The 13,626-nt window shown below is 37.8% G+C and overlaps 1 protein-coding gene across 9 annotated transcripts in view; it reads left to right on the top strand.

Annotated features, from left to right (window-relative positions):
• celsr1a (cadherin EGF LAG seven-pass G-type receptor 1a) overlaps positions 1 to 13,626 on the top strand; it is a 77,517-nt gene that overhangs the window by 22,274 nt on the left and 41,617 nt on the right. For all 9 annotated transcript variants that reach the window (XM_083528241.1, XM_083528239.1, XM_083528238.1 and 6 more), the window contains exons 2-5: positions 6,264 to 6,902; positions 9,094 to 9,316; positions 10,436 to 10,551; positions 11,930 to 12,018. In XM_083528241.1, the coding sequence (XP_083384367.1) occupies positions 6,264 to 6,902; positions 9,094 to 9,316; positions 10,436 to 10,551; positions 11,930 to 12,018 (1,067 nt within the window). The remainder of the gene's footprint in view (positions 1 to 6,263; positions 6,903 to 9,093; positions 9,317 to 10,435; positions 10,552 to 11,929; positions 12,019 to 13,626) is intronic.

The following is a 13,626-nucleotide window of genomic DNA, read 5'->3' as shown; positions in this document are numbered from 1 at the left end:
AAATTAGTGATGACCCAGTAAAGAGCTTAATTCTGCTGCTGTTTCCATATAAAAGAATCATTCCATACTCCAGTTTCATTGTTTCAACTGCTTCCCTTGTCTAATTTACAATTGTGATATGCTGTATGTAGCAATCTTTTTAAATAGTACATTAGAAAAACCTTTAAATATTCAATCTTATACAATTTGAGACAGCAGATTGTTGATGCTAGGTTTATAAATGGCTAAAAATCTCACTTGACAATGGAAATCATGTGCCATGACATGGAAAAGATTGCACTAAATCTGCACCTAATATTTGATTTTTTACATAAAGGCACAGCTAAAGTGGTGTTTGTGAGTGTAGTATATATTGTTTATGTGATGCATAGCTTTTCTATTTGTTCTGAATGCTTTTGTATGGATAAGGATGTTAGAAGTATGTCTCTGACTTGGTAATTCTGGCATGCAAGGCCCTGACATGTTACCTGGATTAGATGAGGAAGAGGCTTTGCTATGTGATACCCAGTTGTGTAACAAGACCACTTGCATTTATGTTCCAAATGCATGTATAAGTCTTGCCATCCTAGTAAAATAAACAAGCCTCCTGACTCCTGGCCAATTTTACATCACAATTTATTCTCACTTTTTTTTTCTCATTTCTTGGTCCATTGCATTGGGTTTGTATTTGCTGTTTGGAGAGCTGAACAGTAATAACTGTGTAAAATATGTATCTGAGTATGATCAGAAATTTTTTTTTTTGCTAAACTGCGGATTGTGGGCATATCATAATAGAGATCAGGTAAAACAGACAAAGCGTTTAAAAAAAAGAAAAGGTAAACTAAGCGACGAGAAAGAATGAGAGGAGTGGAAAACCACCCTTGTCTCCCATCTGTGCTGCGTTTGGGGCTGGAGGAGGTGTCAATGATGTCAGTGAGGTGTAATCTCATTTTGCTCGTTTATTAAGAGCATGGTCCCATCTGGCACACTGCAGCTTATCACATATTACCTCACGGTGTAAAGATGGCTTGAAATGTGAGCGTATGTCTCTGTGTGTGTGTGTGTGTGTGTGTGTGTGTGTGTGTGTGTGTGTGTGTGTTTAAATGTGTCTGTGCTTTGGCCATCTACAGTTTTTTATTTGTTTTGCTGAGCACCAAATGTGTTACTGTCAAAATATGTTCTATCCATGTCTTATTTTATTAGCATACTGGGTCAAATTGAGTGATTTATTTGGTTTCTGCAGGTGTCTCTGCATTCCACTGAGAGTGCTGAGGTTAATCATTAAGACACGTGTTTTCATTTAAAAGGCTAAAGATCTCGTTAGAGAAAGATCATTTTTAGAGAAATTGGAGCTCTGTTCCTTGTTGTCTTGTTCTCCACAGTTTCATTATTTTATTTTAATTTGTTAACAGTACAAACAACTGTACATTTGTTCCCTATGCCTTAGAGAGACCCTGTTTCATAAGAGATGTCAGTGTAACTTGTATATTGTTTATTAGATAGCTGTTATTATAATATATATTTTATAATGAAGTAACATAAGTTCTGTTCCAGTGCTCTTAGAGAGAAACAGATAGTGTGTGTGAGAGAGAGAGAGAGAGAGAGAGAGAGAGAGAGAGAGAGAGAGAGAGAGAGAGAGAGAGAAAGAGTGAGAGAACCACCTTTTGTATTGAACTCACCTGAAGAAAAGGTCGGTTAGTAGAGGAAGGGAGGGGTGAGTAGATGTGCCTCCACAAAGCTGCTGGCTGAGAGGAGGAGCTTCAACTCTGTGTTATGATTCAAATGTTTGAATGTCATGTGAAGTAAAGGGAGCGATTGGCTGGTTATCATTGCACCTGGCTCTCATTGGCTCTTGCAAAGTCTTCCAGTCTATAACAGTAATTTATTACGGACTCACATAATAACTTGTTTTGATTCTCTGCGCTTAGGTGGTGCTGTGTGATGACAGGACAAGAGTTCATTTGTCACAAATTATAGAAAACACCTGCGGGGGGTTTTACAAGTTTGGATCAGTTCTTACACTCTGAAATCTAATTAAATGAAAAAAGGTTTCTGAACATTCTAGTTAGTTAACATTTTTTGTGTTTCGTTCCAAGGATTCGATACTCAAATTTGCATAGTTTAAAAGGTTCTTCAGCAGTTCCTCTGTTTTGCTATTTAAGTGAAACAGGATTTTATAACAGCTTAATGACCTGCTGATATTTAGATGTTACAAAAATGTCTTTTATTCATTTTAGCAATAGGGAAAAAAACTGTAAATTATACCCCTGTTGTATGTGATAAGGTTTCTACACAAGCAATATATTCTGTACATATACATACATATAGAGGTGATGGTGGAGGAACTTCACCAGGTTCATTCACCGTGACATGATAATAGTTGACGATTAATAGTTAACCATTAATGGTTAAAAAAAAAAAAAAAGGGATTACTTTACTTTTTTTGGTGTATGCCACATGCCGCCCACCGGCAAGACATGATTTGCTCTTGTCGCCTAAATCTGCCACTGCCAAGCGGCAATTAAAACAAGTTTATAACAGAGCACGATCTTTACTCTGATTGGTGGATTGCTGCATGTTTGACCAGTTAAGTATTTATTCACTCAAAAATAAAAAGGATCTACTGATTTTGGTTAAAATGCAGTAGGCAATATTAACAGCTGGCTAAATCATTAGCTGTGTTATTGTTTCTGCTGTTCTTATACAAGTATCTAATTCAACAGTTCCGACAGCATGTCTCACCACATTTATTAATTCAGGTTGTTGTTTGTTTAGGAATCTAATTACACATGCATGTTTAATTCATTTAAAATTAACTTACACTTTTGCTTTCTGACATTGTTTTCATTTTTTACTTCCGTAGACTAGTCACATCTGATGTATGTGTCAACTCAGTATATACTCAGTTCTTCTACTTCTACATCCTACCTGAATGCTACCAAACTGCTGTGGAGAAAAATGGCTCTTACAAAAAGCTACATATGTAACCTCAACTAAATATTAAGGGAAGTGTGTGATAATTTCACCACATTGCGCTAAACTTCAGATACCAGACACACGGTTTAGCTGCAGTATTTCCTATTTTTGTGCTCTTACAATGTCAATACAGGAAACATTTGAAAACTAAGCTTTCCTGCTGTTTCAGTGAAAGCAGTAGTAAGAACAAACGTGTATCAAATTCATCTGTCAGGAAAGTGGACAGGATGTGGAATTCTGAAGTGATTGTGTGATTGCTGGTGAATGCCAGTGATTTAGTTATATGGAAGTATTAGCTCAGTTGTTTAGGCTCTGGGTGACTGATGGAAAGGTCAGAGGTTCAAGCCCTAATATTGCCAAGCTGTTAGTCTTGGGCCCTTGAGCAAGGGCCTCGGCTATTTTGGGTGCTATATTATTTATGAGCCCAGCTCCCTTATAATCTGAGATATGCGAAGAGAGAATTTCAATGTACTGTACTGTACTTTCGACCTAGAAACACAGAAGAATTAGCATTAGGTACCAAATGCTAGCCCTCAATCTCCCTTGATAGGAATTCTGTGTGTTTTTATTTTAAAATGCTCTACTTATGCACATAAGAAGGTAAACAAATTCCTTCCTGTTTATGCCTGTAGAAGTGAGGGATGTGTACTCAAAACAACCTGATCAGTGTTTTTAAAATGGTATTAGCTTGGCTGGGTTACAGGACAGGGTGTGTATGTGTGTGTATGCATGTACAAGAATCCCAATGTTATTCACTTTGGTAGCCGGGCCTATGCAGTGGTTTGTAAAGCCTGACTCAACAGCCTGCATTGGCATTATCGGCTCAGTGCAGACACAGATCACAATCTGACCCACAAAAACACACTGGCTGACTCACACGTGTGTATGCGTTATAAAGAGATATATCATTATAAAATATTATTGCTTCATAGTTTATTGGACTCTCACATTTGTTTATCATAAGCTAACACCTGTAATTTGTTGTTATTGCAATCATGATTAAGTTATATTACTTTATTATAATTATGGCATCATTTTTATGACTTTATGGTTATTATAGGAAGCGGAATAACGCGCCGCACTGTAGCGACAGGTTTCGTTGTGTACATTGTTGCTCCCATGCTGTTGAAGTCATCCGTCAAAGCGCTGAGTATCCAGTTAATGATTTAAACTCCACAGGGGTTTTGGAATGACATCCTCAGCAATGCCCTCGTGTTCACCTCTCCAGAATTCTCTCGACTGGGCTAAATCCAGCAGCTGAATGGTTAAATATAGACTCTAAACAAACAGAGACAAATGCTTTAGAAAGAAAATAGAAATTTCTGCTTTTGTCACTCAATGTGTAGGATGTGACTATGGTCGGTTTTGCTAAATCACAGAATTCAAGCATTAAGTAAGTGGTTAAATATAACAGAAATTGATTGAATTTACTATCTGTGGTGTGAAGCCCCTCAACATAAACACTATTCTTTTATAATGTGTTATAGAAAACTGACCATGATTTTAAAATATATTATGCAATAATAATGAACAAGCTCATTTACATACACCATTCAGATTTAAGAATTCAACATTATGGTATAAACAGAATGACAATATAAAAACCTGTGTTGACTCATAATAATTACAATTATTTTACTCAGCATTGAAATTCTTATTAATTCACTTGTTCAGTTTGTCTAACAAATTGTTTCTTTCCTATTGCATTTTACTTTATATAAACGGAAAATTGTTATAGTAATGAGCCTTCAAAATCACATATAAAAATTGATGCTTAGTCGCATCAATTAATTTCTAAATAGATTTAAATTCATTAATTAGCTTGCTTTAGCTAAAAGTTCACAAATCACAGTTGATTGGGTTTAATTTAACTTATAGGAGGTATATAGAAACATGCTTCTGTGTATGCATCTGTGAATTTAAGATAATGAAATGATAATGGGTTTTGTCCTAGCTCTTAAAGAGGTAAAATAGAACAAGAATATACTTGAGTGATGTTTTGACTGCAGGTTCTCATTGAGTGTTTTTCTGAGCTAAGTGCTGCCAGCTTAGTGTTCATAGTCTCACTCTTTAGTTTGGAAGAATCACTTGGCCTTTGTAACCTGGGCTTTTAAAATCTTGAGAGTGTGCTTGTGTTAGGGATTTGGACGAGGGAAACAGCAGTGAGGTAGATGCATATATATGTGTGTGTGTGTGTGTGTGTGTGTGTGTGTGTGTGTGTGTGTGTGTGTGTGTGTGTGTGGTAGATCAGCTGGCCCATTGGTAGCAGCATGTGCAATAACAACACTGTAGCTGTAGAGTGGGACAGGGCAGGTGGGGAGGGCAGCAATGGTGGAGTGTAACAGATATGGATTCTGTCATGCCCTTGTTTTACCCATTGTCTCCTCAGTTCCCACGCCTTAACATTTACAGCTGGCCTTGTCCTTCACTCAGTAAATGAGCAAAAGAATTGTTCAAAATTTGAATGAATTTAGTAAAAACTTATAAGCCTTTAGCTCTTTGTCCAGTGCATGTTTTAATTATGGTCCTCAATACATAAAGAGTAACAAGCCAGCTCTGGCTTTCTTCACTCTATTGGCACACACAACCAAATTCAACAGGAGTCTTTTTGCTTCTTTAAGCTTTGTTGCAGGAAGTGTGATTTAACTCTGAAAGCTGACACCACTGTATTTTAAATGCTTCATAAGCAGCAGGGGTACTAATTAGGTACCCCACCTGTTCCCCAGTCGTTTTCTTGCCAGAGTAAAATAGTCCTGAGATCAGTGATCTAAGGCCTTCGTTTAAGTGCAGGTAATAGCAACATCCTCTCAAGACTATGGTTTTAATGCCTAAGTGGAACACAAATGGACTTCCTGACACATTGATTAAAAAAATTATGACTTGCTAAATCTTTTTGGAGCGTACATTTCGGTGGAATATCAAAACTAAACATGCAATGTGTTTCTGTTAAACCCAGAAAGCAGAACAGAGACTTGAACTGAAAATCAAAAACTGGAGAAATAGGAGTTATAGAGGTGGATGAACTTCAAATTCATGTGTGTACAAGTGAATTATATCTTGCTCCTTTTGGCTCTCCCTATTTGTAACCTTTCCAGACTCTCAGGGGCAGGAGTACTTTGTCATTATGTCGTTATGTTTTTTTTTTTTGCCTAATTGGTCCAGAATTGAATCTTGTACACAATCATTATCCTGGTGAAAATTGCTGTTTAGCAGAGCTCTGGAAGGCAGCTTACAGCTTTTTGTAACATGCATACTTGCTCACCTCAGCTTCAAATATGCTCTAAATAACCAAAAAATCTCTCTTGCAGATGGACTCCACCAAGTAACAGCGCTCTGCACCCTCCGTGTGACCATCATCACAGACGACATGCTGACCAACAGTATCACAGTGCGCTTGGAGAACATGTCCCAGGAACGCTTCTTGTCGCCACTACTGGGCCTGTTCACCAAGGGCGTGGCCGCCATTCTCTCAACTACTCGCGACGGTGTCTTCATCTTCAATGTGCAAAATGACAGCGATGTCGGTGGCAGAATTCTCAACGTAACCTTCTCTGCCTTGCTTCCCGGTGGCACCCCTGGCCGCTACTTTCCCTCGGAGGAGCTTCAGGAGCAGATCTACCTGAACCGCACTCTGCTGCGCCACATCTCCAGCCAGAGCGTGCTGCCCTTTGATGACAACATCTGCCTGCGCGAACCCTGTGAGAACTACATGAAGTGCGTATCCGTGCTGAAGTTCGACAGCTCGCCACCGTTCATCGCCTCCGACACCATGCTGTTTCGACCCATCCACCCAATCAATGGGCTGCGATGTCGCTGCCCGCCTGGTTTCACGGGTGATTACTGCGAGACAGAGATCGACTTGTGTTATTCAGGACCATGTCGTAACAATGGCCGATGCAGGAGTCGAGAGGGTGGTTACACTTGTGAGTGTCTGGAGGACTTTACAGGTAAGTCATTTTTAGACACTTGTTTTTCAACTTCAAAATCTTGGAACAGTGGTGGTGGAAAATGTGATAATATATTTAGCATATTGATATGTAAATGGAGGTGCATATTCTAACTATTACCAATTCAAAACATTTGGACATACAGCGATACATAATACAGTATGCTACAATGTGTTAATACTCGTGTTCAACTCATCTCTGATAGCGGAAAATGTAACAGCTAAATCCAGCAATTAATTGCCATTGGCACTGAGCTTCACTTTAGACAACAGATACTCTTGATTGACTTCACAAGACAGGAAAAAAATCAAATGGAAAGTGAAACTTATCTCCAAACTGATGAGAACAAGTTAAGACAAATATTAAGCGAAATGAATTATATTAGCAATGCTTTTCATATTAGACGTATTAGATATTAGATGTTGTAGCTGCAGTTGCTACTGTGGTGTAAACAATTCTTAAATGTTAAATCAGGAATCCATGTCATAAAGAATTACCAAACAGAAATTTTTTTTTGCAGTATAAATGGAAAAAAATTATTTGTGACAAATCTCAAAAATGACAATGATCAAATGATCATTACTCCCATACATCTTTCCCAAGTCCTGTTCAGACTTGGTGTTATCAACCATCTCGGATAATCGGATCACAAGTAAATAAGAGAAATAATTATCATTTCATCAGTAGCATAGTTGCCAAATAAACAAAAAACAAAACCAGACCCAAAAGTACTAGTCAACAGCAAAAGAAACTCAATCAAATGTTCATATTTAATCATGCTATTGATTCATCGATGCAGTTTTCTGAACAATTTGTCATGCTTTCAGATTAAACAATAAATCAAAGATTAAGTGTATGGTTTATATGGATAAAGTAGATCAAACCCTACAATATATCAAGAATCCTTTAGTAAATTTCTTTTCTATGTTCTCCAAAATCTAGGTTCTTCCATAGCCAGTAGGTTATAAGGCTTCTTTTGTAAGTGTCTGATAGTGTGTGGCCTCTACGTTTATCCTGAAGTAAAGCCATCTCCTTTACTTCCTTATGAGGGACAGTTACAATCTAATCATCTCCTCCTGCCTATTGTAATTGCACCCTTTGCTTTGAAGGTCACAGTTCAGTTCCAGGTAGTCTACGGTCATTATAGCAACGATGACAACCTGGACCCTGAATGTCTACCTCTCGCTCTCGTTCTCACATTAGAGTGAAATGGATCCATGTAATTGCCACATAGAAAGGGATTATAGTGAGGAAAGCAGGGGTCATTACCAGTACAGCGATGACCATCCTGTCCCTTTCTCCAGCACATACCTGGCCCTGTCCAGATCTTGTCAGGATAATTATTGACACATAACCCCATGAGGTTGAAAGTCCATCTCGGAAGCAAGAAGCACCGGAGCCAACAAGGATAGCTATAATGAGGAGCTAAAGCAAAGTCAGCTTTGATTTTGAGCCAGGGAGTTTTAAAGTCATTAGCAATCTACAGTGGAGCTAAAAGGAAATTTCATTGACATGAAGGTCCGATTGTCATTTCACACAATATGCATTAGAGAGAAAATGCTTAAAATACTTGGGAAAATACTTGACAGATGACATTTTTGGTACAAATTAAATTTTGGTCAAATTAGAGGGTAGTGGAATTTCATAAGAGTTTTAAGTTGTACAAATTGGTCCAGTTGATTAGTAAATTGTTTTGAAAGGGTAGCTTTAAACATTTGTGCTAATCATTTTGCTATTTAAATCCCAGAAGTTATCCCATGGTTTAAAACAATAACAACAAAAAGATATCATAACATGACCTCATAGCTTATAAGGCTAGCTGCTATCTTGTTGGCATTAACACTGACCTGCTAGTAATTTACTTATGCTACGCTGTTATTTACTAAACATTAGTCTAATTGAAGATAGACTGTGGTCTATATGTAGCAATGGGATTATATTACATATAAAATTAGGCAATGGACACACCTTATAGTAGCCTTTTTAGGTAAGCTAGTAAACTAGTATGGTCATATTCAATGCTAACTAAAACGTATGATGATACTGGAGTGTGAACTGAATTAATTGCCTGCTTATGTTGTCATTTGGTTAACATGTGGCTTGGGAAGCTGTCTTTAGAAATGGTCTTGCGTAATCATCTATTAATTCTGACATTAGCTGTTCCCATTTAACTGCTTCGGTTCTTACTCAGGTGAGCACTGTGAGGTAAACGCCCGCTCGGGCCGCTGCGTCCCAGGTGTATGTAAGAATGGAGGGAAGTGTGTGGACCTGCTGGTAGGGGGCTTCATCTGCCAGTGTCCATCCGGCGAGTATGAGAAGCCCTACTGTGAGATGACCACACGCAATTTCCCAGGACAGTCCTTTATCACCTTTCGCGGCCTTAGACAGAGGTTCCACTTCACCATCTCTTTTATGTAAGTGCTTCAAAACGTTTTGCCCCTCCTTACGGTAACTATGCAGTCCTGCCCATGTTTCCACACTGTTTACACGCTGACATGCCTGCTTCTTGACTTTCAGACTGCTAAATTATAATTTATGGACGAGCAAGGTTGCACAAACACGAAAAAAAACCCAGCAGCTATTGTCTGCTTCTAGAACGTGTAGAGACGTATGCGCTTTGTCATCCAGCCAACAGTCGTGCACTACGGTGTGAATTATTCCGAATTATTCTCTCACTGTGTTGAGATTATTATTTATTCCCAATTATTGTCACTGGCCGTTTTTTTTTTTACTGCCTATCAAACTATTTAATAGAGTGCTAGTTTAGCAAAAATAACAACTGCACTGTACCTTAAAAACAAGAAAGCTTTTCAAAAGCACCATTTAATTCCAGCTTCTTGAACTATACGTTTTTACGTTCCATTTTGTGGCATAATTACTTCGACCAACCTATTTTCTGAAGAACTTTTTAGTTGATGAATATGTGTATATATGTTTTTTTATCATTTAACCTATAATCTCTGTATCTTGTACAGGCTAGACATTGTCTGGTAACTGTTGTTGAGGCATTTAAAGCAGAGTGACATCATGTGATTAATTAGCCTGTTTATTTTAATGTTCCTCGAGTCATAGGTAACGAGTTGAATGCAATAAATGTCAAGGAAGGGTCATTAGTGAAATATGTGGGCTCTCATGCACTGTATAATAACAGGATGGGGTTTGAGTTGAGAGACCATTATCAGTGTTTTGCTTGGTTGGCTGGGTCTTCCTGCAGTGTACCTCTTTTTCCAGCTGCTCCCTGACTCGTCTGCCCTCTCCACACCCATGGCAGAGAAGCCACATCCTGTCTCAAGATCACTGCTCTTACACTCACTTCATTTCTCTTACTTGCTGCTTTTTCTTTCCTTTGTTGCTCATTATCACTAAACGAGTTTTACAGTTCCTGTGAAAGTTAAAGGGGCCCACGAGAAAATTTTTTGTCTAGTTGCATATATTGAGATTTTTTTCTCACATATTATTGGGAGGCTAGATGAGAAACACATATGCCGATGTTATCGTATTGTTTAAGTTCTTTCCCTGTTTACGTTTCCCAGGTTTGCTACACGAGAGATAAACGCCCTGCTTCTTTACAACGGACGCTTTAATGAGAAGCACGACTTCATCGCCGTGGAGATTATCGAGGAGCAGATCCAGCTCACTTTCTCAGCAGGTGGCTTACTTATTGGACAATAAGTAGAACTGTTTCAGCTTCTACTTATTTGAATATCACTGACTTATTTGCTGCCACATAAGTGTACCGTGTGGTTAATATATGAACCCTTCCGGGTTCTGTTAGTGATATAAGCCAGGGCTGTAAAGAGAAATCGGGGTGTGCCTGTAACAATGTGAATCTGTGTCTCTGTTAATGAGAGAACACGTTGAGAAGTAAAGATTGGGTGATATTTTAAAATGACCTGTTGCTTGATATTTTATTATATCTTGTAGGGATAGATAAAATAGGAATGGTTTTGCATATTTCCTTTAATATAAGGGCACTTCACTTGCTCTCACAGAAATCTAAATAAAATCTAGTATCCAATAAGTTTTAGTGTAAAAGTGGCAACTATATTGTGAAGATACTCCCAGCTCTGTTATTTATACAGGGATCACTTATGTCAGGTGAGTTGATCACATTTAGTACAGACTTCCTTCATGAACATGAATTAATAGATATTTTTAAAGATCTAATCCTGTCAGAATGGATACACATATTTACAAAGAGGCACACCCACTTACCCAAATGCACTCATTAAGCTTTCCTTTTTCACTCCCACACACAAACACACACATATGGCCAAAATGTACACTTATAGGTTTTTGAAAGTCCTGCCATTTGTGTCCCTGTGGCCTTCTAAGGAAACATGCATCTTCCTCCAGACAAAGGAATACCACACTGTTTAGCTCTGAATTTCAAATGAGGTTTTTGTTTCACAGGATAATTGATCAAATTAGTCTGTAATTAAATTCAGCTTATGTAGTTTTAAAGCACAAATCCTATGTTAGAAGAGCTGAGGTACCTACTAGCAACCTTAAGTGTTTTTTTTTTGTGTTTTTTTTTTTACACTTTTACTTTACTATAAATGGAAAAAAAAAATAACTGAGTGTGTTTTGATGATCTTGTTGAGAAACTAAACCACAATACCTAGGTACTGTTTACTGACTCTTGGTGAAGTCCTGCCAAAGGGCTCCTGCCTTTAGTAAATATGCCTCTAAATCCAGTGTAAATCTTTGTCGGTGGTGTTGCACAGCTAAGTGAATGAAGTCTTTTGATAAGAAAGAAATCCCTGCCACTTGCAGGCATGATGGATAGCTTCTCGTTTTGTGTTCTTGCCACTACACGACTCCAGACTTCATCTGATCACGATGCAGACGGAAAAGAAAGAACGACATTTCCATGACATGCCAGAACATATTTGGAAGAGTGTAATTCATTTAGAAAAGATTTACAATTATAGTTAACCACACAAATTGAAGTTTGTACATAGTGTTGATTAATGAAGGTTTTGTATGATGTTGTGTCTCATTCAGCTCTCTATTTTTTTTCTCAGGAGAGTCTAAAACTACTGTGGCACCCTTTGTACCGGGTGGTGTTAGCGATGGCCAGTGGCACTCTGTTCAACTTCACTACTACAACAAGGTAAGACGCTGCTCTCTATCCTCTTCCTGCTCGTGTTTTGCTCATTATCCTCTGTTTGTGTTTCCGTACAATTATACACAATGGACACTTTTTCCTATCTGTATTTTACTGGTTGTACTCCAGTGGGTCATGAGCAGGCCCAAGGTGGTTGTATGCATTGCATGTTGCATGTGTTAATTTCCTATTATGCAGTTGACATTTGAAAGCTATGTGGTATTTCTAGTATACAGATTTGTAATAATGTATTGCTTTTTTTAAGAGCAAACCGCAACCCTTATGCCATGCAGTTCAGTAGCTTTATTTAAGAATGTCCTCAAGAGTAAAACAGTACATTACAGTGCTTTACATAAGAAATTAACCCTCTTCAACGTATCCATGCTTTGAAGTTTTGCAACCTTGGACTCTAATTGAATTTCATAGAGGTATTAAAGTATGTCATGAGTCTGCATAAAATACTATTGCAGTGGTTAAATATAGTTAATAGAAAATGTATAATTACAAAAGCTGCCACTGGTGTGAAATCCATAATTAAGTTCTAGAGCAACCAGCATTTATTATTAGTTCAAATTAAATATCATGTAACCTCAAATTAAATACTTCTGTTTCCGGAAGGCTCTATAATAATTATGATAGTGAGCATATCAATATAAACAGCATCGAAAAGACCAAGGAGTCGTGGAAACAAGTCCAAGACGCAGGGACCTGTAAAAGTTAAGTTGCTATGGTTATTAAAAATATCTAAACATGACTGGATACGAAGAGCATTAGTTTGAGATAAACCAAAGATAGGAGATAGAGAAGAGGGCCACAGTGTGTTTTGTCTGGCGAGTAATTATCGAGCGTAACTATAAAGCCTCCTGAGCTTAAGCATAAGAAGCAAATAGTACATGCAGCTTTCCTGTTGGTTCAAAGCACCATGCTGTGATTTGGCAAGCATGTGAACTGCAGAATCAAGAGAATCAAAATACTCAAAGGAGTATTTGTAGTGGAAGTGTTACTATTTTTGTAATTATCAATGCTTTTAATAACCCATTATTAGGTATAGGATTGTGCCATATTATAGTTGTCTTCATTAAACATTTGGAAAGCAGCTTTTTTGTTTTTTTTTAGGGGTGAATGTTAAATGTTGGAATAGCATTAGCGCTTAAGTAAAATACGTATTAAGAAGTTCAGTTGCATTCAAGCACATACTTAATGAAGGATGATTGTCAAATGTCTGTAAGATCATGTTAGAATGCCTTTTCTATGAAACAAGGAAAAAAATGCGAATTAACAAAAGAATCGTGTCACTGAGCTTCTGTATTATTAAACAGTTCATACATGAACAAATTTGGTTTTTACTCAGCCCCCAAGGTACAACTATAGTTACTTAATTCAAATTATAACGCAAAACACCAGCTTGTAAACAGGAAACTATGCCGCTTGTGCAGCGGTTAAGAGAAGTCTTGTGCATGTCCGTTACAAAAGCCACAGGTGTTCTTTACTGCCCATTGAGTCCTGTTTCATCTCAGCCTAGGATAACGCATTATTGTTTCACAGGCTAACCCGGCATTCAGAAAGCGCAAGTCCTGGTTGTGATTTTTTTTTTCTTGTTTTATTCTCATGCAT

This window comes from Silurus aristotelis, assembly GCF_946808225.1.
Source record: "Silurus aristotelis genome assembly, chromosome: 24".
Lineage (NCBI taxonomy): Eukaryota > Metazoa > Chordata > Actinopteri > Siluriformes > Siluridae > Silurus > Silurus aristotelis.
This window is presented reverse-complemented; position numbering and strand designations above follow the sequence as displayed.